Source organism: Coloeus monedula, assembly GCF_965178545.1.
Source record: "Coloeus monedula genome assembly, chromosome: 10".
Classification (NCBI taxonomy): domain Eukaryota; kingdom Metazoa; phylum Chordata; class Aves; order Passeriformes; family Corvidae; genus Coloeus; species Coloeus monedula.
In genome coordinates this window covers 15,258,992-15,281,928 of record NC_138790.1, presented here as the reverse complement: position 1 = coordinate 15,281,928, position 22,937 = coordinate 15,258,992, and the positions used below count along the sequence as shown (strand labels likewise).

At 48.0% G+C, this 22,937-nt stretch overlaps 1 protein-coding gene across 2 annotated transcripts in view; it reads left to right on the top strand.

Moving 5' to 3' along the window:
* The first annotated feature begins 9,859 nt into the window (after positions 1-9,859).
* The window catches only part of CCDC50 (coiled-coil domain containing 50), a 43,388-nt gene continuing 30,310 nt past the window's right edge, over positions 9,860-22,937 (top strand). Inside the window, exon 1 of one of the 2 annotated variants that reach the window (XM_082288045.1) lies at positions 9,860-10,101. In XM_082288045.1, coding sequence (XP_082144171.1) covers positions 10,053-10,101 — 49 coding nt within the window. In that variant the 5' untranslated portion in view covers positions 9,860-10,052. The remainder of the gene's footprint in view (positions 10,102-22,937) is intronic. The other variant, XM_082288046.1, reaches the window with a different exon arrangement.

Below are 22,937 nucleotides of genomic sequence, written 5' to 3'. Positions count from 1 at the left end.
TTTCCCTCAGACTTGAACTCGTGAACAGCTGTCTGAAGTGCTCACCTTCTTCACAAAGTTCCCTTTGGACTGAAGGACACCTACGTCCTACTGGAGCACTTTTCCAGCCACCTCTGTCTCCCTAAGGTGCCACTTTCAAACTTTTCAGAGGTGAGCAGCCCCCATGAAGCAGAGTCCATAACTTGATGAGCATCACTTTGCACAGGAGTCCAGTGTGGACAGTAGCAGCTCTGACTTAAAACTACATCCTTAAGGGAAGGTCAAGTCCATTTTAATTTAATACTGAAGGGCTAAATCTCAGTCTGTCTTGAGATCTGCTGTGAAATTGAATTTACCTGGGTACAGAAGGTGGGTTTCTCCATCTCATTTAAGTTTATGCAAAATCCACAGATCTCGGACTGTTTTTCCCTACCTTTGGCTATGGGATCTCATGGGCTATTGGCAGGCTCTTTCAGGAAGTTGAGCTATTCTTGGGATTTCCTCTTTCACTGCAGAGAAACTTCAGTTCTGGATCATTGCAACTGTTCAGTCCCCAAAGCAACTCACGTACAGAGTGTGCCAGACCTTTCAGATGATGGCTCTGGTGAAGGTGGGGAACTGCCATGCTACATTTACATATGAGAAGGAAGATGACTGGATGCTGTGAGGAGTGGATGCTTTCAGGGGATGGGTTGGTGGACAGATGCCTGGCAGTTGCTGCCAAGCACTAGTGGAATTTTTTTATTTTTTGAAGTTAGGAGATAATTGATTTGCAGTGTTTGGCTTCTCTAAGGCTCCCACCTGGAAAATTCCTTTGCTTTTACCCCGTTAGTCCAGGTGCTGGAAATAATACTACATTTTATTGTTCTTATGTATTTTATTCTCCATAGGAATACAACAAAGTCTCCATATTCTGTCTATTACTTCACTCATTGATAATGTCTGATAACGGATAATGTCATTGATAATCATCCACTGACCACTTGTGTCTGGACTTCAAGGATAACAAGAACATGAAGATGTGAGCACCATCTCTACCTGCCATGGTCCCAGTTCTGTCCCTTCATGTTGAAGTTTCTCTCTTCACAAAGCTATGCAGACTTCAGGTAACCCAACACAACCAAACTGGAGAATTGACAAGGGTCAACAAACCCAGCCAACCCAGAGGACAGGAATAGAGAAGACTTGGTCAAATCCAGCTGCACCAGCTCTGTGACAGAGATGAGTAAGAGTGTCTGTACCTAGAGGGTGTTAATGGTCCTGAGCATCCTCAGGTGGGGCCTCACCACCCTCTCTGCCCATCAGCTCAGGAGACCCATTTAATCTCAACCTGGTCTCCTGTTTTTCCTAGAGCTATGCTGGAGGGATGCTGGTCTGGAGCTCAGCTATGTCTTTGCCTGCCCATGGTCCCTATCAATCTGGACGCAGACCTGCAAGTGGGCTTCCCTGCTTGACCGTGGATATGTCCCATCTCTGTGGACCTCTCTGGTGCTCACTGAGCTGTGTTTGTCCCTGGCTGCTGTCATCAGGCCTTATTCTGACCAGTGTATTGATTTCCATCTTGACCCAGGGTCTGCCTCACCATCATGGTCTTCCCTGAACACCAGGGCTCTTAACTGAACCTGGCTGCAGTCTCTGATCCTGACCTGCTTGCCTCTCTCAGGATGGGTCCCTGCTGTCAGCCTCACTGCCCTTGGCTCCCTGTTCCTTAGGGAACAGCTGGCCCTTGCTGCTCTCTGACATCATCTTCCTCAAAATGTTCAGCTTCTCTCTGTGCATAGACTCCTCTTCCCTGCCAGGTGGATTGGTAGATCTTGCAGCAATTAAGATTTTCAGGTATGTTATATAAAATCCCAGTTTCTCTGAAGTTACTTTGGGCTTTGCCTTTAGCTCTAATGAAGGTGGGATTGCAGACTCCAAATAACCTAACCCAAGTTTAATCCCAAAGTAGTAATCCCTGCTGTTTCACAGCAAGCCTCAGACAGGTAGAATTCAGTGGGGGGTTTGAGTGACTTGATGCAGGAGGCAGTGTTGAGCTGCTGAAAACAGGAGAACATAAAAGGGCTACTTTCCAGAGCCAGCTTGGAGTGGCAGGTTTCCAGACCACTTTGTATGCTGTATATTTGTAATTTGGAGAAAGAAAAAAAGAATATTCTCTCTTTTTCAGAGCTTCCTGAGAACATGTAAAACATCACGTGCATCATGTATTTCAGCTGAACATCATCAGCATCCACAGACTGTCACGGTCTTATGGTCTCCACTTAACCATAGCTTGTTTCATCCCAAAGCAACCAACCTGCTGAGGGATGTGCCCTGTCAGGGAAGTGCCTTTACTTAAGGTACTTAAGAAAGCACACATGAACTGTCCCACAGCCTCTGCACCGAGTGTGGGACTTGGCTGCAAGTAGGTAGCCTCAGCTGGTAGAGAAAGGACTTCACGCTGCGTGGTACATATGGAGAGATTCAAGTATCACTGTTTTCTTCATTAGAATGATCTTAAGGATAAGATGAGGGTGAGGAAAAACAAAGAAATTTGGAAATGGGGAGTGGGCATGCCTTGTAGAGGGAAAGATAGAATGGGGGCTTGACAGTGCCAACAAATCAGGGAGAAGTTGGTGAGCATTTAGCAGGCAACAAAAGAGAGCTGCCCTCATGGCAGGGGTGAAGTGAGCTTTGTACACAATGTCTGAAAGACAGGAGTCATCCTGCTCCTCATCCTGGGCAGCGGCTAAGTGTTCCCTCCTGTCCCACCACATCTCTATCCCCTCTGTCTATTCACTTACACAACAAACTGTTGTCATTTTCTGTAGCCAAGTCCTTTCTTTCTCCCATGGTGTCTGCCTTTCTTGCCTGTATCACTACTGCAGACTTATTACCATTTGTCTCTTCTGTCTATGTTCCTATTGCATCTGTCTGCTCCTCTGGGTCTCCAGCTGTCCTTATCTGATAGGAACCAGAGGAGAAGGTACTGAAATGCATCCTGTGCTCTTCAGCCTTCATCCCTTACAAATTTAATGTCTGATTTCTCCTCTAACCAAGTCACTTCTATGCTGGGGCCAACTTGAGAGAACAAAGCCCACTCCAGAATGTTATTTAAAGCACCACTGGAAGATGCTGAGATATTCTACTGATGTGTGGTGCAAAGTCCCAGCCAGAGCAACTTGACTGCGGAGAAGAATTAAAATATTGTGCTCGTAAGCCAGGAGACTAACTCCCCTTGCAGCTTCCTGAGAGGAGGGAGTGCATAACAGGGAGGGAGATGTAGTTATAAAATGAGATTCTCTGTTCCTTAGGGGACTGTTAAAACCAGTCAATATTTATGAAGCTTTTAGTCTGACTCAGGCAATTTGTTCCCCCTTCTACGTGCTTGTCTTTGGGGCTCAGCTGTTGCTTGGCCTGTTACTGATATAAAATTAGATGCTGTGGTTCAACTGTATCCTTGTTTAGAGAAAGAAAAGGGAAAGGTCCAAGGCAATGTGTAGAGCAGCTCAGCTGCTGCCTCACTGCAAGCAAACAAGGTTCACACAGAGGGAAGCATCACCAGCTCACATTCGATGGGCATCGTACTAAAGAGAACCAGTTCCTTGAGGTTAAGGCTGTGGAGGGTAAGAAGTGAAGCTGTGCTGCCTGCCTGGCTTTCACTTCCACTCCAGGGTTTGCCAGGAAACCATCCAGCTTCTCAGAGAGCAAATCAGCTCCAAAGTGTTGCCCTGGAGTGAGACCCTGAAAGAGTAAATCAGGAATCTAAAGGTATTTGATGTGGGAGGAGGCAGCCTATGGAGAAAATAGGGAGCAGAGGCGGTCATGCCACAATTCTCACTTGTGCCTCTTAATCCTGAGCTGAAGCACCTCCTCTAGACTCAGCCTCCCTACTGACTGGGGTGGCTTGGCTGAGGTTTCTGGTGAGGAGAGGAAGGCAATATAGAAACCTCTTCTGCTTTGAAATGTGCCATGACCTGCTGGTCTCAAAGGCACTTCCAGTGATGCTCCTGAATGGTAAATATTGGTGTGCTTGTGTAGGACTAATCTGACCTCCACTCCAGTATGGTGTCCTGAAGAGGCATGATCTGGAATGACCTGGTTATACCACCCGATTTACCCTGAGCTTGACCCCGCTCTGTTCTGACATGCCTTCTGCAAGCCCCGAGTTCACCCTGGATGATGAACGTATCTTGTGCATGTATTACTTTGGGTAAAGACAAGGCTGGGTAATTTCCTGCTAAAAATACCTGTAAGAGCATTTTTAAGGTTGTGGAGGTCAACTCTATCTGCTAACAGTGCCAACTTTCACTGTAATTCCCCTTTCCCTGTCTTTCTGCTCTCAGTTACCATCTGGTGTTCTGGTTTATTGAGAAATGTTGCCCGTTTTTTTGGAAAACTGTCACTGCAAGTCACCCAAGGGAGGGCTTGGAGCATACACAGATCTATAGTGTTTTGGTGAAACTTGTGCAGATAACCATAAACTTTGCCTTTTTGAGAGCCTGTCTTCTTACTTAGCTTTCCATTTGCACCCTTATCTACTGTGAGAGTTCTGCACATGCAAAAGGGTGTTTTGCTGAATGAACACCAATGTTTTATGGCTGTAGACTTGCACATACAAAGTGACTTGAAATGAGGGCTCCAACTGAGGCTGTAGGATATATCCATGCCTTACCACCCTGCATCTTGGGAAACAAAGCTGGGGCGAGTGATAACACAGGAATTTTTTATTTTTATTTTTTAGTATTTTTTAATCCAGAAAAGGAGGGGCAGGTGCAATTATATTAGGTGATTTTTTTTTTAGGTAGACCTAGACATTTTTCTGAGTGCAATATAGCAAAATCATTGCTAGGCAAGAACTGCCCTGACTTCAGCCCCCACCAAATTCCCTCTTACAACATCAGTGTGTTGAGGTTTCATCCAGGTGGTAATGGCTGTGAATATCTGAGAATGACCGAGGTGCTTCATCACTAGATGCCACATTTGTTATGCTTCTTATGCCTCGATTGTGAGGGCTTGCAGGCAGCTCCCTGCAGTGCACTAAGTGAATAACTTGTTATTTTGGTGGGTTTTGTTCTTCTGACCTAAGAGCAAGGAAAGATACATTTAGCTATTTTCTTCTTCCCTCATCTACTATGTAACACTTTAAATAATACTTTCCTCTAAGTGAGATTTTTAGAAGGCATATCTCACTTGAGATTGCACGTTTATTCTCCAACTTGACAGTCAACAAAACCCCTTGCTGTTGTGGCATGGCTCATGATTTTCCTAGTGCTCCCCGTTATGTTACATGTAAGCACAAGTTAAGTTTCCTCTGTGATCATTCTTGGCAATTACCCCATTCATGACCCCTGGTGAGCTTTATAATACCTTAATCCTTGCAGGCTTGTGCTCTCCTTGTTCTTCAGAGAGCCTGAATTCCCACAGGCACCATTCAGCTACCTACGGAAATTACACACCTGCTTCTTGGTGCTCTTTGCCAATGCTGTAATGTTTGCTTCCTCTCATCCACCCCTTCTGGCACAGGACTTCAAACCTCTCTTGAAGTGTCTTAGCTTAGAAATGCAGGGAGGTTGATGTCTGAAGTGTTATTTTTTCCCCCTGTCTGTTTTTTCCCCTGCATCACTATATCACCTGCTTCCCTCCCTGGGAGGCCCTGCAGCATCCTTGCCCTGGACTGGGACGAGATCCTATCTGAGCCCCCAAACCTTGATTTTTATTTATCACAGGGGAAAAACAATGCACTCATATCCTTCAGGCTTCCTGCAGATTGAATGGAGTTCTACACTGGGTTTTATAGTTTTATACAGGAATTCTACTTTGGAGAGAAAAACAAGAGCCCATGTCCCCAGAAAGGTCAGTTCCCCAGCATCAGTCACCACTGACACACTGGTTTTGGACATGGGCTTGTGCAGCACCTGATTGCAGGAGAGACCTAGAACCATTTTTCCCCATCCCTTTGCATTAGCCATTAACAGAGTCACAAGTTCCTGCCTGCAGAATCATTATCCTCTGTGTCTATTCGGACAGCAGCCTCATCAATTGGAAGTGAGCTTTGCCGTCATTAAGGAAACTTTAAAAAAGACTGTTCAGTCAGAAGTGAACATCTTGATGAGGCTTAATTTATTTCACAGTTGTTGTTATCCTGTTGACCTAAAATGACAGCAGGAGACTTGGAGAGGTGCCCAGTTTATTTAAGAAGCAAGCACAAAACTGTCTCTCCCTGCCTGGAGAAAGATCTTAGCAGCATAAAGCAATCCTAGCTGCTAGTCCCAATGCTCTGCCTGGCAGCTCTTGCCCATCAAAATTCACTGTGGCTTTTCTGAGGGCCAGTCCAGATTGTGTTGTTTTTTTCCTGTTTCTAAGTGTTCCAGCCTCTCCTTTGTGCATCCTCTCATGAGTGTTCCCAGTGCTGTGAAAGCTGGGAAAGCGCTGTGTGGTGTACCAGCATAAAAATGTGGTTTACTCCAGTGTTTAGGGGCAGATCAGATGCCTGGATGCAGGTAGGCAAAGTGCCCAGTCCTGGAGCTCCCTGGTGTTTAATACATGCGATGGCACAGCTCAGCTGCAGTGCCATGTTTGAGCCGCAGCTGCCTGGTGGAGCACACTCCTCACAGATGCACCTGGTACACGTGGTCTGCCACGGAGAGGGGCAGCTGGAAAGCACAGAGCCAAACTGGACACACAGTGCAAGGACAAGGGTTCAGGGTTGCAGGCTGCAGCCAGAAGAAGCCCACCAAGATACAAGGAGAAAAATCACAATGGGAGATAGTGTGATCTTTAGCCTTGGAGATTTTCAAAATTCACCTGGGGAAGGCACTGAACAATGTCATCAGATTTTGAAGCCAGCCCTGCTTTGAGCAGGAGGTTGGACTAGTGCCCTGCAAAAATCTCTCCTGAATGAAATTACTCCCTGAGAGAAGAGTTGAAGTTAGATCAAATTCTGTTTTTGTCATGGGAAACGATATGGACTTTTCTTCCAACAGAAGGTTCTATGAGAACAAGTACCTGCTTTTATAAAAGATTCAAGTGTCATTGACTTATTATCTTCAGTAAAAGGAAGTGGTTAGTCTTCCCAGCTTTACTGGGATTCACTGCAACATGTACTACTTTTCAAGCTAGGTGCTGTACAGGAGAAGCTGATGACAGTATCTCAGAACAAACATCTTTCATGCTTTTTTCCTAGAAACTGCAGCTTGTAGACACAAGTGAGAGTTGGGAGGGTGATTTGAGATCAGCCACACTGGGGAGCCCTTTGGGGAAGGCTAAGATGTGATTCTGCTGCAGTGCTAGCATTACATCAGTAACTCATTCCCTGGTTCCTGTTTAATTCCTTCTCATCCTCAGTCCTGCTATGGTCATTTTTGGATCCTCTATAATCAAGTGATTCATGCCATCTTCCAATTTCAGAGACTTCATCTGAGTGCATCTCTCAAAAATCAAGCTAAGAGAGAAATCCGATGTCAGGAAGGCAAAGAAAATACTTTGGTGTTGTCATAGGTTTTGTTTCCGTATTTTGCTTTGGTCCTAGAAGAGCTCACCATCCACTGGCTATCACTGAGCTCCAGCAGATCTCGCAAGACAAACAAATATAGCTACAGGAAGGCATGAAGAGCCCATAATTTGTGTATTAGAAACCTGAAATCAGGTTTCTAATCTGAAATCAGGAACTTCTCTGCTGTGGCTTTGGTTATTGGGCACCAGATCTCACTTTAGTGCAGTGAAGTTAAACACATCCAGGAAGACAGTGTGCTCGGAACAGCAGCCAAAGTCACATCAGTCCAACACGGAATCTCTTGAATGCAGTGCAGATTAATGACTAATTAATGTTGCTGGTTTTGGCTCTAGACAGACAACTTAATATGATACAAATTCATTACTGAAGACTAGAGCAAAGAGCTGTGTGTGTGGACTAGAGTGCACAACCATTGGGATGGACAGCTTTAAAGCTTTGTTCATAAATGCAGGGTCATAAAGCGGCTCCGCTGCATTAAAGCTGCTGTGTAAATGTGAATGCTTCAGAATTTCAGCTTCTGCTGCTCTGACTTGAATACTTTATAATGAGAGAAGTACAGGAGAAAACCATACTCTGGGCTTGGAAAGCTGTGACCTGTGTCAGATCAGAACATTCAGTGCCACTTCTCCTGTATAGTCCTTGTTGCTTGGCCTTTTCTTTTGTCCTCACTTTTGTCCAATAAAAAAATCTTATTAAGTGATCAAAAAGCTTGATTAGTAAAAGGTGAAGGATGTCCAGAGTAATATACTGAGTTCAGAAAAACTCTAATTTAGGAGAAACCAGAAATTAATTTTAGACCCCTCATCAGCTCAGAGCTGGCTGAAACCATGAGGATTATTTGCAAGAGGTCCAGTTGTACTGCTTGTGTGGATGGCAGAGGGATTACAGAGAAGAGCTGGGCAGAGCTGGGACTGTGACAGGAGATAATCTGTGTGAGCTGCCCCTTGGAGGGGCAAGACCCTGTGACTAATCCCCATCTGTATGATCATATGGAGAACCTGTGGAGTGGGGCTCAGCTGTGTGCTGCTCACCTCTCTGTAAGTGGCCCCCTAGGCAGGAGGCCCATCAGCTCTCAGCATGTGCCAGCACACAGGAGAGATGTACTAGGTGTGTGTATGTGAGAAGGGATCACAAATATACACAACTCCGTGGCTTTTTCTGTGTAGAAGGCTGAGAAGTTAAAGGGAAGGTGAAGGGAGTCAGATTGAAGACAGTCTATACATACCCACATTGGGGTGGGTGAAATATCGTTCGAAAGGGGCAGAATTAAGGACAGACACTTCCTGAGTTTCAGGAAACAGGACTAGAAAATTCTGGAGTAGCACAAGGCTAACCCTCTGGAACCTATTTTATTTTGCTCATTTTCTTTAATGTCTTTACTCTTTAATAAAATTGAAGTATTATTCCCTTTAATGTTTTTTTCTGACATCCTACTCTCTCTCTCTCAGCTCCCATCCCAGTCACCCATGGTGCAGAGCTTCGCAGAACCTGTTGGAGAGGGGGAGCAGGAAAGGGGCTCAGCCTCTGTATCCCCCTACTCACCAGTGGCACAGGAGCCATGGGCCATTGGAATAGACGCTGGAGGCAGTTCATTTTGAATGTGGCAATATTAACTTCACCTTCTGCTTGCGTAGTCCTCAGTAACATGCATTTATAATCAAACATAACAGCTGACATGAGTGACTGGTTGTGCTGAGCACAGCCCAGAGAAGCTCAGACATCCCTAAATCCCAAATCCCCTTCCTCTTATCTTTTCCCCTTTGCCCACGGGACATCATGTCGTGCTGTTTCTTTGCTGCCGGCAAACCAAGGTGGGCAGCAGCTGTGAGTCCTCCGTCTCCACTGAGAGCTGGCCCCTACCCGTGTGTGGCAGAGCACTGCTGGGCTTCAAAGGCCTCTCGCAGGGCTCCGTGACCAGGAATCTCTCGCCGGCACTGCCCTCCTCGAGCGGCGCCCGTTCCAACAGAGTCACCGCCCCCGTCCCTGAGGGACAAGGTGCAGGGGCCGTGACACCGCTGAGCTGTGGCTCTGAGGCTCCACCGGGACGCTTCTGCTTTTCCCAGGCCGGCGGAGCAGCGCGAGCAGGGGGTGGGATGGTTTGGGGATGAAGGGGCAGAGGCAGCCGGACCCGGTACGGGAGAGCGCCGGGGACCGGAGCTGTCCGAGCGGTCTGACAGCCGCGCCGGCGGTAGGAGAGGATCTCCGGCCATCGCCTCAAAGCAGCCAAACCGCCCCCACAAACAATAAAACAGTAAAAAAAAAGAAACAACCTCAAAAACCCAAACGTATAAATAAGTGCCCTCGGAGGCTACCCGTCCCGCTGAGCTGCCGCCCGAGCCCCGCCAGGGAAGGGGAGGGGGAAGCAGCCCGGGACGCCCCCGTCCGCCTCCCCGGAAGGGGGGCGAGGGGCGGCGAGGCGGCCCCGCTCCGCCCCGCCCGGCGCTTTCTGTCCGCTCTCCCGCGCCGTACGGCCCGGCCGCGCCGGCTCCATCCGCTCCCAACTTTGTGGTGCGGGGCGCGGGCGGCACCGCCGCGCTGCCCTCAGCGGGGCCGCCCTCAGCGGGGCGCGGGCCCGGCCATGGCCGGCATCGGCATCGACCACTCCAAGCTGCCCGGAGTCAAGGAAGGTGCGGCTCACCCCAGCGCGGGGCGGAGGGGGCGCTGGACGGGACGGGGTGGTGTAGGGGAAATGGGAGCGAGGCAGGGGAGAAACTGTTGGTTTGGGGTGGGTTTTTAAACATTATTATTTTACAGTTTTCAGGCGCCGCGGCGGTTCGCGGCTCTGGCGTGGAGCCGGGTCAGCGGGAGGGGACGGGGCGCTCCGTGCTCCCGCCGCGGCACCGGGGTTCCCGGGGCTGGCGGTGTCCCGGTGCGGGGTGTCCGGCGGCCGTGCGGGTGGCGAGAGGGGACGAGAGGTGGAGGCCGGCGGCGAAGCGGCAGCGGTCGCTGGACAGAGCCGTGGCCGCCCTGCTGGCCCCGCTCCCGGCTCCCGTCCCCGAGCGAGCGGCGGGGGGCGGGCTGGCAGCGCCGCTTCTCCCCGGGAGAAGGCGAGGAGCGACGCTGGGGGAGGGCGCAGCCCTTTGTCTGCGCCGGGGCCGAGGCCGCCGCCGGCGCCTCCGCCGCGCTCCCCCCGCCGCGCCCGGGCAGCCGGGCTGGGGGCGCCGGCCGGGGCTGCGCTCCCACGGGGGATGAGGCAGCCGGAGCCTCCTGCGGGGGATGGACGAACAGGGAGGGCTGTCTGTCTGTCCCTCACAGCTACGGCTCGGCCGGGTTCGGAGGCTCCGCTCGGGGCATTAGAAAAACGGAAGCAGAACTGTGAATAGCCACAGATTTGGCGATTTGAGGGGGACTGGTGATGTTGAGGCCCCGGCTATAAACACTTAAGCCTGCCGGTTTTTATGAAGACTGGCCTGCGCTGAGCTTGGGAGCGCCAAGCAGCCGCTCCCGCCCTGCAGACCCCCCTGTGCCCCCCTCGCTTTCGGGGGTCCCGCTGGCTTGGCCTGTGCTCAGAGCACGGATTCACCTTCTGTTGGGCCGGGCTGGCCTCGGCTTCCCTGTTAGCACAGTGTCTGCCTCACACGTGTGCCTTTGAGCTCAGTTAAATGTGCCCTGGAGCTGCTTTGGGTTTAGAAAGCTTTGTAGGAGATAGTTTGTTCCTTCTGACAGTGATTTGTGATATAAACCAGTAGAAGCTCTGTCATAATCAAGTTAGTTTAGATTTACTCTCTAGTAATAGAGAGTACTGTTTTCCTGCCTAAAAGAAACCAAACTTCCTTGAACTTGTTTCCCTTGCCACTGGTCACTTTTTTTCCCAAATTTCAATTCTTACAAAATAGCTGTTGTGAATTTGATGATTTAGCCGGCCAAGAGTAGAAAACATATGTCTGTGCAGGCAGCTGGGGGTTCCTTTTGACCTCCTGTCATCCTTTAATGCTTCACTTTGTGCTACTGGAACAAAAGCTGAAGCTGACATTTTAGGGGTTAATGTTCGTCCTGTTAAGTCATTAGCAAAACTGTTACTGGCCATTTTAGTGTGGTCAAGATCTCATCCTTAGAGTCTGTCTTCACATGGTTACTCAAGAAAATGAATCCAATTAACCTTTCCAGTGGGTTGATTAAAGTGAATTAAATCCCTGTGTAGATGCTCATATTCAGAATTTAAGTAGCCTGGATTTGATTTGCCTTTATTAATTTTTGAATTGCACTAACTGGACTGAGCTGAGGTAGTTTACATGCTGAATGAAAGTATATTTACAGCGTTGCACTGTAACTCAACCAGTCCATGGGAAATTTGCACCTACGGTATAGTGTGGATTAAGCTGCAAGAGTGTCCTGTTACTACGATCTGTTGTTACTTGATAGCAATGGGATTAAAGGAGTGTCCCAGAGCAACGTGCAAAGTAGATGAGGTTTGAGCCATGTTCTGCAAAGCCTCAGGCATGTGTCACGCTTTTAGTTTAATGGCATCACTTGTTTTTGTTTTGGGAAGTGTTGAGGCTGAGCTATGCTTTGGATTAGGTCTTTTCGTGCTCTGTGTCAATGCCAGCCAAGGAAAGAAATGCATCGCCTGCCATACCGAGGGAAATATTTGTTGTTCCTGATAGAGAAATCACTGTTGATCCTTCTGGAAAAAGCATTCCCTTTCTTTGTCTGGGGTAAAGGTCGGCTTAGTCATTCATTAACAATGAAGAACATCGTTTTGGTTTGAGTACTTTGTTCTTCACCAGCTCTGCTTAGGGAGAGGAGGTGTTGTGTCCGGGTTCTCCCGTCTGCAGGTAGCCAGGACTGCTGAGAGACAGTGTCATCCTCCTCTGGAGTGATCTCAGAAGCTCTTCTAAAAGTGGGATCGATTCAGTCTAACGATGGTAGTGAAAATTTGATAACAGTAGCTAGGTGCTGCAGGAAGTCTTGTTTCTTGTGTTTACTTTCCTTTTTTATCTCTAAAAGCATTTATATCAGCTGAAGGCCTGATATGGATGGCATTTTGCTGGTGAAAACCACTTCAGCTGGTCCAGTTTATTTTGTGGACAGGGGTTTACTGGTGTAAAATATACCCTCAAAACACCCTTTTCCTAGTATAAACTACACCTTGCCGCTGCAGCCTGGTGTTACAGACCCATTTTTCCATGAGTAGTAGAGTGGATCTGACCTCTGTGGTCAGTAAACCTCTTGTAAGTTATTTGTTGAAGGTTTTGGTGTTAGTTGCAGTCTGTGGCCTGTGCTTCTCTGCCTGCATTTCTGTTCATCTCCCAAGTGTCTATGACATATCTGTTTTTCACAAAGCAGCCTTTGCTGTTTGCTCTTTTGACCTGCCTCAGGAGATTGCTCAGCTTTGTGTGTGTAGATCTTTTTTTACTAGAGGTCTCATTTGTGAGCCTTTTGGTGATAAAAACATCCTAGAAACATTATTTTAATTAGCTACTTATAAAGCAAATAAAACTGTCTTGAGCTCTGCTTGATCTCTGACTGCCTCTCGTCTCTTGTGACCTGATGCATTACTAGGAGCTATGTTTGGGAAGGGCTCCACCCTTCTTGGCTGCCTGCTGTAAGCTAGCCCTTGGACTTGACAGGCATTCCTGGCCCCATGCAGGCAGGCAGGGCTGCACGGGAGGTGTTTCTGGGGAGGTGTTTTGGAGCTGTGCAGACTTCACCCCTCTCTGGGGGATGTACCTGTGGTCCTGTCTGCTGTTGCCTTTCCAAAGGTCTTTGTGAAGGGAATACCTGTCTGCTCAGGCTGAGGCTCAATCCCTCATCCATTGCAGTCTCCAAGAGCCATTGGCAGCAGCAGAAAAACCCCATGTTTGGGCATTCTCCCAGGGGCTCATATTCATGCCAGTTTGAATCCTCTGTGAGGAGAGAAAAGGGAGAGGTGGGGCAGGCTGGGAGCCTAAACTCTGCCCCAGCAACGTGCAGCTCTGGAGAACTGTGGAAATTTGCAGTGGGTAAAGTGTTTTTATTGAATTTTATTTTTAGTAGTACTGTAAAGAAATACAAGGGTGGTATGTCTGGGCTGATGATTAGAACTGACCCTTCCATGCTGCTGTCTGGAGCTGCAGCCTTGACAAAGGCTGATTGTGGCACCTGTGCTTGGAGAGACACAACAATGTTCACACTGTGGTTTCTACTCTTTGTTAAGCACCTGATTTGACTTTTGGGAGCTCCTGAGCTGTACATTCAAATGCTGCTGGTGGTAGTCTGCTGCCCGAGAGGCCGGTATCCCAAACATGGTAATAAAAGATACAGCTCTGACTGTGACCTTGGGGAAACAGGAAGAGCTTGAATATTTTCTGTCTTGGCAAGGCGTTCTCTGGGGCAGGCAGTCTGGCTGGCTCTCTTTTGCCTTAGCATAAACTGAATAAAAGTTTGCTGTTAGCATCAGTCTTCCTCTTCCTTCCAGCTACAGACCTTTCTGCTGACCTCTGCAGCTTAACGTGACCTGTGCTGAGACTCCTGCAATAAAAACCTTCTAGTTACTGACCCTCCAAGTGACTGGGGAGGGGGATCAGCTCTGAGGTGCAATGTGTCAGGCTCTCATGGAACAGACTGAAGTTATTGGCTTATATTGAGGCCTTTGGTGCCTGTCTGTGCTCAGCAGCATGACAGTGGACAAGAGAAATCTGATGTCTGTCAAAGGTGGAAGAGGATCAAGGAAGTGTGAGTGGCTGGCGCAGTGTCTGATGAGGAAAGATTCTGCTTAGGGGTTTTTCAGGGGAATGGTTTTGAGGGATGAGCTGTCAGCTGCATTCATCTGAAGGAGGCATTGGCCTTTAACTGGATTAGTATAATCAGGGCAACAATTTTGAGAGCAGCTGAGGGTCAACTGGGTCATTGTGAAGCCACCTGCCCCATGCCCTTTGGCTCCAGCTGGGATTTTTCCTTGCAGCATCATGATTTTCTGCTTTGTGACTTCCTTTTTTAAGGGCTCTGAAAAATTCAGGCAAGATGGATGGCTTGAGGGGAGGTGGAGAGTGATGGGACATAGACACAGGTCACTGGTTCACATCCAGCTCTCCTGGGTAATAGGAGATCTGTTTTCCCAGCATGCATGATTTCAGTAGCTGAGGCTGTGGTACTCATTTCACTTCTGGTTAAAGCTGGGTGAAAGTTTTATTATGCATTCAGTGGTTCTGGGTCTGCAGTGCTTGGCAGAGATGGGCAGGATTAGCATATTTCATGCTCTTGGCTCTGAAAGGCAACTGAGCAAGCAGGTCTGCCTCTTCCCATCCCTAAATCCTTACCACTTGTCCTCTGCGAGCTGCTGTGGAGGTGGAACTGAGGCAAAAAGATTGCTCCAAAAGCACTCTTTGGCAGAGAGAAGCTCCAAGACTCCTGTTGATGCTTTTTGCAGAGATGTTTCCTTAGCTCCTGACAGATTTTTGGACAGGGATAAGAGGGGACACAGCCTAGTTTTGCACCAATTCCTGGGGGTACAGGGATGCAGTGGGGGGTTTTATCCCATTTATGATACAACTCGGACATCGTGACATCGTCCACCACCCATTGCTGGTCTCTGAGTAATGATTCCAGGTGAGCGGTGTGTTTACGATCACCACGGGCCTCTGCTTAATCTTTCATTTCCTGTGGCCATGGAAAATGTCAGAGGGTGCCAGGCAGGAGTTGGAGATGGCTGCTGCAAGGAGCAGGAAAGGCCAGTTCTGCTCTCTCTGGCAGAAGAAAAACCCCTCTTGGAAAAACGACTGAATATGCCTTGGAGCTGTGTGAAACTTCTGTTTTGCTGGAGTAAGCTTTCTTTTTCTTGCTCAGAGTCATCCAGTTCACATGAATGTGCTGATTTATAGGACAAAGCGACGAATTCCCTGCCTGCTTCCTTCTCCCCTTTCCAGAGTGTCCCCAGCTGGTTGGCTTCCTGCTCCTTCACTGCTGGTTTGAAGGCTGAAGGACTGAGGGAAAGAGGTTGGTCTGTTGGTGAAACTGCCTTAAAACTTGAGAAGCTTTAGGTCCATTTTCTGGCGTGGCAGTTGCTGCTGGCTTGACCTTCAGCTGTTCTCCAAGAAGGTGATAATGACAGCTGCTGTTCTGCTGCTGGTTGGTTGCATTGCAGGGAGCAAAGGGCATGTTTGGTGGACATTCCCACCAGGAAGGCTGCTGTGTCCGTGGAGGCTGACATGTGTCAGTGATGCTCTCTGTTCACCTTACAGCGCTGGCTTTTCCACAGAACACGTATAGGACTTCGGGAAGGTCCCTTGACACTTCATTTATACTTCTTTTTTAAGAAGTAGAAATTGGAGCCTTCCTGCTGTTTTCTTTCTCAGTACTTGAAAAGATATCACACAGCTTGCTCAGTGAGTGTTGTGTGGCCTTGACACTGCACGGTTGCTGGGAGAGACTTTTAGCAGGGCTGGAAAGAGAACAGGAGAGTGCAGCATCAGGTTGTCGGTGCAAGGCAGTGCTGTTGTGAACCTTGCATTGAGCAAAGGGGATCAGTTAGGCCTGGGCCCTCATAAAATTTACCATGTAACCCCAGGCACCCTGTGAATTAAGCTTGCCAGAAGTGTTACTCTCCTTGGAGAGCAAGGTGTAGATGAAAGCCTGCTCAGAGCCTAGCACAGCCCATCTGCACCTGCCCAATTATTTTGTGTCAGACTCCAGAAACTCAACTGATGATTATTTTAATTGCATTCCAACCCATGATGCCACTGCCACAATGCTCTGTCGGCCAAACTAAAATAGTGAGATCTTTTTGTCTTCAGCCTGGGTTGGTAGAGGTTTGGTCTGTGTGCTCTTGGTAGCTCTGCCCTGCAGTAGGTGCTCTTCAGGACAGAAAGTCAAAGTGGGTTTGTAGGTGACTCACTTTTTTTCACTTCTCTTTTCAAAGGAGGTGTAACAAGCCATGTGTGGTAAAACTGAGTTTCCTGTGTGCATTTTTGCTCATTCTTTCCTGAACCCTTTTGCTGAACCAGAATTTGGTAGCTAGAGGAGTCAGCTCTAAGGGGAAATGTTATGTGGGCTCAGTATGTGGTGTTCAGTAAGTGATGACAAAGGGGAAAAGGACATAAGTGAGGAAATATTTGAAAACACTGAGACACAGACATACCATAAGGATACTGACAGGAGTGACATGAGAAGTAACGGGGCAAAGGGAGGAGGGAAGTTTATGCAAACAGGAATATTTCCTGGCAATGAGAAGGCAGGGGTTTTAATTCCTTTCTGCGTTATGTGTGTGGCATTGGCTCTACGTCCAGACAGAACGAGAGGCTGTAGTCTGCTCTGGCTGGAAATGTTCCTTGCAGAGGGACTGTTGCCACTGCTTTGGCACATGGGTTAGGGTAATGCTGGTCTGGCTTAGGGCACCCTGCCCTGGTGTGGATGGAAAGCTTCTCCACCTCTGCATAGCACAATGACTTTGCACTGCAAAAGCAGCTTATCATATCTATCTGTTCTGGATATGGCAAGAATTACTTGTAGCATTCTGGTGCAAAGAAATGGCCTCTCCCTGTGTTCTGGTGTTAGTTTTATTATTGAGGTGCTGGCTGGTGGGATGGGAAGGATTTATGTCCTAAATTCACCAGCACCTCCTGGAGCCTTTGGCAGTGCTGCTGGGGGCTGGGGTGAGGTGGTAGAGCACAGCATGGAGAAGGCCTGGGAATTTTCCAAGCCACCAGGGTGTTGGCTGTTTTCATGGCAGGCAGAGTGCTCTGCCATTCACAGGGCTGTGCTGTCCTGCAGGCCATCTGGTTGGCGCCAGGTTTCCGAAGGAAGTTGATGCTGGGAAGAGGCTGGGTTCTCCTGACCTTAACTGCAGTACTGGAAGGACTGGGTCCTTGGCTAGGGCTGCACAGCCCTGCCTGGATTCTGCACATCCCTGATAAAAGGAAAAAGCAGGTTTGTCTCCAGCTCAGTTACCTGGTATTCCAGGCAGTTGCTGTTGGCATTGCCCACAGCATCAGCTCTGGCTGCGTATCAGGTGAACTTACCTGGTCCTGATTAAAGTGTTCTTTTTTTACTTTTTCTCTTTTAAAGAAGCTGTAAATATGCAATATCACCTGAAGGTGATAGTTTCCAAACCAAAAAATTTTACTTTTACTGACCTGGAGCTCATTTTACGCTCTTGGAGAGGAGAAAAGGCTGCCATCCTGCTTCTTCCTCATGCTTTGCAATGCCTGTGAACTGTGGGCTCAGATGCCACAAAACAGTTTGCTTCAGGATGATGCAGGGAGCTCTGCCTCACTGTCCATCTGGCCTCAGAAGCCAGGGACTTATTCTTGCCCTTGTATGCCAGTGTTTTAAATCTGCACTTATGGCAGTGTGCCAGCACAAGGCCGTGACAGGAAAGGGAACATGTATTGTTAGTGCTGCAACTTTACTGATTTGTGACTTGTAGATGGATGTGGAGTTTTGACTGATCTGGGGCCAGCTTTGGTACTTTGTGTTCCCCAGAGCTGACTAATAAACCTGGAGAACTTAAACACAGGAAGCAAGGGGGGAGAGGGGAGACTACCCGTGAGGAGCTGGTGGAGCAATGAAAAAGGGTTTTGAAATAAATCAACAGCCTTGCTTGGTTAAGTGAAGGAAGGTTGTTCTTGCAGAGCAGCTTTGCAGCAGCTGAACGGGTGGCAGACAGGAGTCTTTCCTTGCATCCTAGCAGCCACCTTTCTAGGGAAAAGAAGCTGATGGGAATCTGTGCAAGAATTGGAGCTGATTGCAGGATCAGTTCAGATACCTTCAGCTTCGAATGCAGAAGCTGACAGGGTTTCCATCAAGGCTGGGAGGCTGCCCAGAGGCCCATCCTGCTGGAGCTTTGCTTTTCTTGGTATCTGATCTGGAGGAATAAAACCTGGCTGGTTTGAATGTGCACTGATACTGTGGTGTGTCCTTTCAGCTGCAGCTCTCGTTTAGCTACAAGCCATGGAGCAGTCTCAGGGTTGGCTCTAGTCACCCAAAGGCTGAAGAGAAAGTGGCATCTCTGGTGAGAGTCTTTGTTCTGCTTGTTTTCTCCAGAGGTTCTTGTTTCTCTGTATGACTGCAGGTCACTGTCGTGTAAAAACTGCGCTGTGGGGTTTAGAGAGGAACTTGAACCTTTTTTTGGCACTCAGCACCTTCTGTGTGGGTGTGAGGTTTCCAGCAGTCAGCCTTTTGTAAGCAGTCACCAAACTGAGTCAGGGCATGAAGTTGTACCAGAGGGCCATTGAAACCTCCCTTTTTGCATCCTGTGTCCCTTGTGTTTTGCTATGTTATCTCTTGGGATTAAGCTGGAGGAGAAGCCTGGGAGAGCTGACACTTTGCGTTATCTCTGCTCCTGGCTGCCTGCCTGCCTCTTTGGAGCTGCCTGTGAGGTTATTCACCACAGCCTGAGGGCTGAGAAATGCTGGTGAAATACCTGCAATCCAGGGTGCCATGGCTCCCGAAGGCCACCCTGAACCACAAAGTGGGCCTGCCGACTGTCTGCAGAGAAACTGCTGAACTGAACTAGGGGTTTAGCTGTGCATTCATCAGAGAGCAGAAGTTTTGCATATCTGGGAAACCTAGTTTGTGTATTTACCAGAGAACAGAAATTTTGCTTGTCTGGGAAACTCAGTGTGTCCTTCTGAAAGTTTTATGTAGTGTAAAATTGGCTAAAATGCTGAAATAAAAGCTGAATTAATCAGATAAAACAACAGAATACAGTGATCACCATTGGAGATTGGTGTGGGGTAAGGAAGTGTACATGCAATGCAAATCTCTTGAGATGCAAGCTCCATGCCCCAGCAGTTTTCTGAGTGGGTGGCTGTTTTGAGTTGCACATGAAAAAAGACTGTTTCTTTTTCCCCCTGCTTACACCAACTTAGATGAGTGGTGTTGGGTTTAAAGCTAGAGCTGCCATGACATTCCATCTGCAAAAGAAACCAAAAAGCCTTCCAGAACAGGGATATCTTGGGATCCATGGGACACAGCTGAAGGTGTGTCTTACAGCTGCAGTGGTGCTCATGGGGCCTCTATGGGCCCGGGGTTTTGACCTCTCCTGGTGAAGGCAACTCCTGCCCTGTGATGTGTGTGGTAGTTTGCCTTTGGGCAAAGTGAGGGTAAAGCACAGCTGTTGGAGTCAAGTGTTGTTTGTTTTGCTGTGGTCCATGGCTGGGAGGTAGTGGTTAAAACTGACTTCTAGGAAAACTTCTCCCTTCCTTTATTGTTGGTTGTTCCTTTTGCACAGTATTAGCTGAGTCAACTGAAGCTGTGTCAAGTGCTGGAGAGGATGAACTACACAAGCAGCTTTTGTTCTCACAGATGATTGAGATTATCTTCCATACACACACCCGGTTACATCTCAGATGTTGTGAGTGAAGTGTTTGGCTGCCTGAGGTCTACTATTTGACTGGGGTGTCAAACCAGCCAAGCCATACCCAGGCAAGTATATCTACCCGGAAGTTTTTGTACTTGTCCACCTGGATGTTAACTGGTAGATTCACAATGCAATGGTTGAGCTCACTGGTGATCTTTTGGGTGTAGGCAGTCCTGGACAGGTAGATGGACATTGGGGCAATCAAGAAATTTCTACAGAGTTGAGTGTTCTGAGCCTGGCAGGTAATGACTTGCAGACATTAACACATATAGTCTTACCTATCTGCTCTCTGCTTTAAAGTGTTAATATATTGTGTATGTTGAGCCCTTGCAATAGAAAGCAGCAGCTGTGACAGCAATGTTGGCTGTAGGACTTGAGGGTATTGGACAGTTCTTGTGACTCAGGGTACTCTGTGTGGGGACCCAACTGGACATGGCTGAAAAGGGTGATTTTTTCAAAGCATGGGTGTCATTACTTCTTAAGGCTCAATGCCATTTTTAGGTACTTCTGAAAGTCTTGGCACAGAGTGGCTGGAAAGCTGCCCAGTGGAAAAGGACCTGGGGGTGCTGGTTGGCAGCTGGCTAAATATGAGCCAGTGTGTGCCCAGGTGGCCAAGAAGGCCAGTGCCATCCTGGCCTGGATCAGCAGTAGTGTGGCCAGTGACTGTCACCCTGTACTGGGCACTGGTGTGGCCACATCTTGAATCCTATGCTCAGTTCTGAGCCCCTCACTACAAGACAGACACTGAGGTGCTGGAGTGAGTCCAGAGAAAGGCAGTGGAGCTGGGGAAGGGTCTGGAGCATAAGTCCTATGAGGAGCTGGGGGTGTTTAGCCTGGAGAAAAGGAGGCTCAAGTGAGACTTTATTGCTCTCTACAAGTCCCTGACGGGAGGCTGCAGCCAGGTGGCCATTGGTCTCTTCTTCCAAGTACCAAGTGATGGGACAAGAGGAATTGGCCTAAGTTTTGTCAGGGGAGGTTTATATTGGATGTTACAAAAAACATCTTTAGCATAAGGATGACCAGTGGTTGGAACAGGAAAGTATTTGGGTCACTGTTCTAGGAGGTATTAGAAAGATGTGTACATGGGATATGCTTTAGTGGTGGGCTTGGCAGTGCCAGGCCAGTGGTTGTACTTAGGACTTAATGTTTTTCTCAGCCTAAGTTATTCTATGGTTCTGTGATTGAAATGCTCCAACTCAGCATTTTCTTCTGGAAGTCAAAGAGATGGTCTTTAACATTCTCTACCTATGGGTTGTATTTTAAGCTTTGGGAATAAGGAGAGTTGCTCTTATTTAGAAATATGGCAGATGAAACTAGGAAGGCTGGAATTATCCAGTGATGAAGAACATGGCAGCCTTCTGTATAAAAGCAGAAGGATAAATCTTATCAAATTTTGTGGCTGGGGCTTGCTCAAAGGATAACCTTTTTGAGGTGCCTTGTGCTATTTTTTCACTACCTTGAGTATCTCCACCTTCCTGTTTACACTGCAAGCACATTGCCTTCTGCTTTGAGGTGTTCAGCAGATGCTCTCTCAGCTTTAGGACTGGTCTGTGGTACAGTGTGCAGGCTTCTTTACAGAAGTGAGATTGCCAAACTAGTAGCCTTTGGAGAAGGCACTTTGTGAGTGTTGATGATTTCTATTCCAAGGCAGGTTAAAAAATACAATCAAGTTCTGGGGATTTGATTCCAAAATACATACAGTCTTCCTTTTTAAAGCATAGTTAGGCAGGTGAGAGCTTAATGTGGGAGAATGGTGCAGACAGAGCACAAAAATCTCATGGCCTTGACCTCAAGGCATTTTGCTTAGAGCAGAGAGGGTAACCTCCTTCTCAAATCCCAAGACGTTCTTAGCTTCCAGGCCAAGACTGCTAGTAAAAAAAACATGGTGGTTTGGTGATTTAGTTACTTACTTATTTACTTATTTATATTTATTATTATTTTGCATGTTTGCACCTTTGAGAATTAGGCCTAGACCCCTCAGTTTGGTTCCCCATGGAGTCACCCAGTCTCCTTGTGCTGCCTCATAGCTCCCAGCTATGTGTGATGCTCTGGTGCTGTGGCTGAGAAGCAGAAATTGTTCCCTTTCTCAGGCTGCCCAGACCTGCCCTCTGTCTGGGATCCACCTTCTCCTTGCATGATTTTCTGATGTCCTCGGCGTGATGGGGCCTGGTGAGCAAGGTCCTAGAATGTCATCTGTATAACTGCAGTGGCCAGACATGTTCTAGCCAGCCTCTGTCAGCACCCACGTGTGGTAGCAGGAGCTCGGGTATCTCCTGGTGCAATGGGAGAGGCAGGGCAGAAACGGGAATTGCTGAGGCTGAGCCATGTATCTCACAGAGCAGCTTTGCAGGGGCTGGGAAGGAAACATCCCAGTTGCCTGTTTTATCTGGAAGCTGCCCTCAGGGTATCCTCTCACCTTCAGCTGGATGGCTGCTTGGTCAGGCTGGCTTTGTTTCAAGGAAATAATTTGCGGATTTTGGAGATCTACCTGGGTTGGAGTGGCCTGACCAGTCCCTGCTAGTAAGAGTATCTAAGAGATCCCAACTTGCTTTCTAATCTGCAGGAATTTTCATAACTCAGCATCCTCCTGAGACTGCTAGCTTGTAAAAGGCTGCATTTGCTGATTGCCACTTAATTTATCAGCTCTGTAGGCCCTAAAAAAATGATTTTTAGCTGATGATATTGCTTTTTCATGTTACTTGTGTCTTTCCTCTCCCTCCTGTCCTTCAGATTAGAATTCAAGAACTGCAGATGCTCTAAACTAAGCATGACTCACACCTAGTTTATTTTGTGAATTACCCAGCACACAATGCTGACGGGAAGATGCTTGGAGTGGAGGGGGCGGGGAGCAAGAGATGGTTTTTAAGACCCAAAAGGAAATGCTTGGAACACGCCTCTGTGGTCCCTGGGTCATTGAACTGGCCCATGTCCTGGACACGTTATATGGGCCACGTGAACCAAGGGGGCCCTTGGGACCTGCAGTGGATGTCAAAACATGATCTAAGACTTCAGGCAGAAGTGAGGGGGATGTTTTGCTGTGAACCTTGCTTGAAAAGCCAGTGGGGGCTGACCTTGTGAGACAGTGCATATTCCACACCACCCATTCCTGGGTGTTACCTACCTCTGTCACACATCTGAGTATCACTACAACATCTAAGGCTGCCTTTGCTCCTCTGTTGTGGTTAC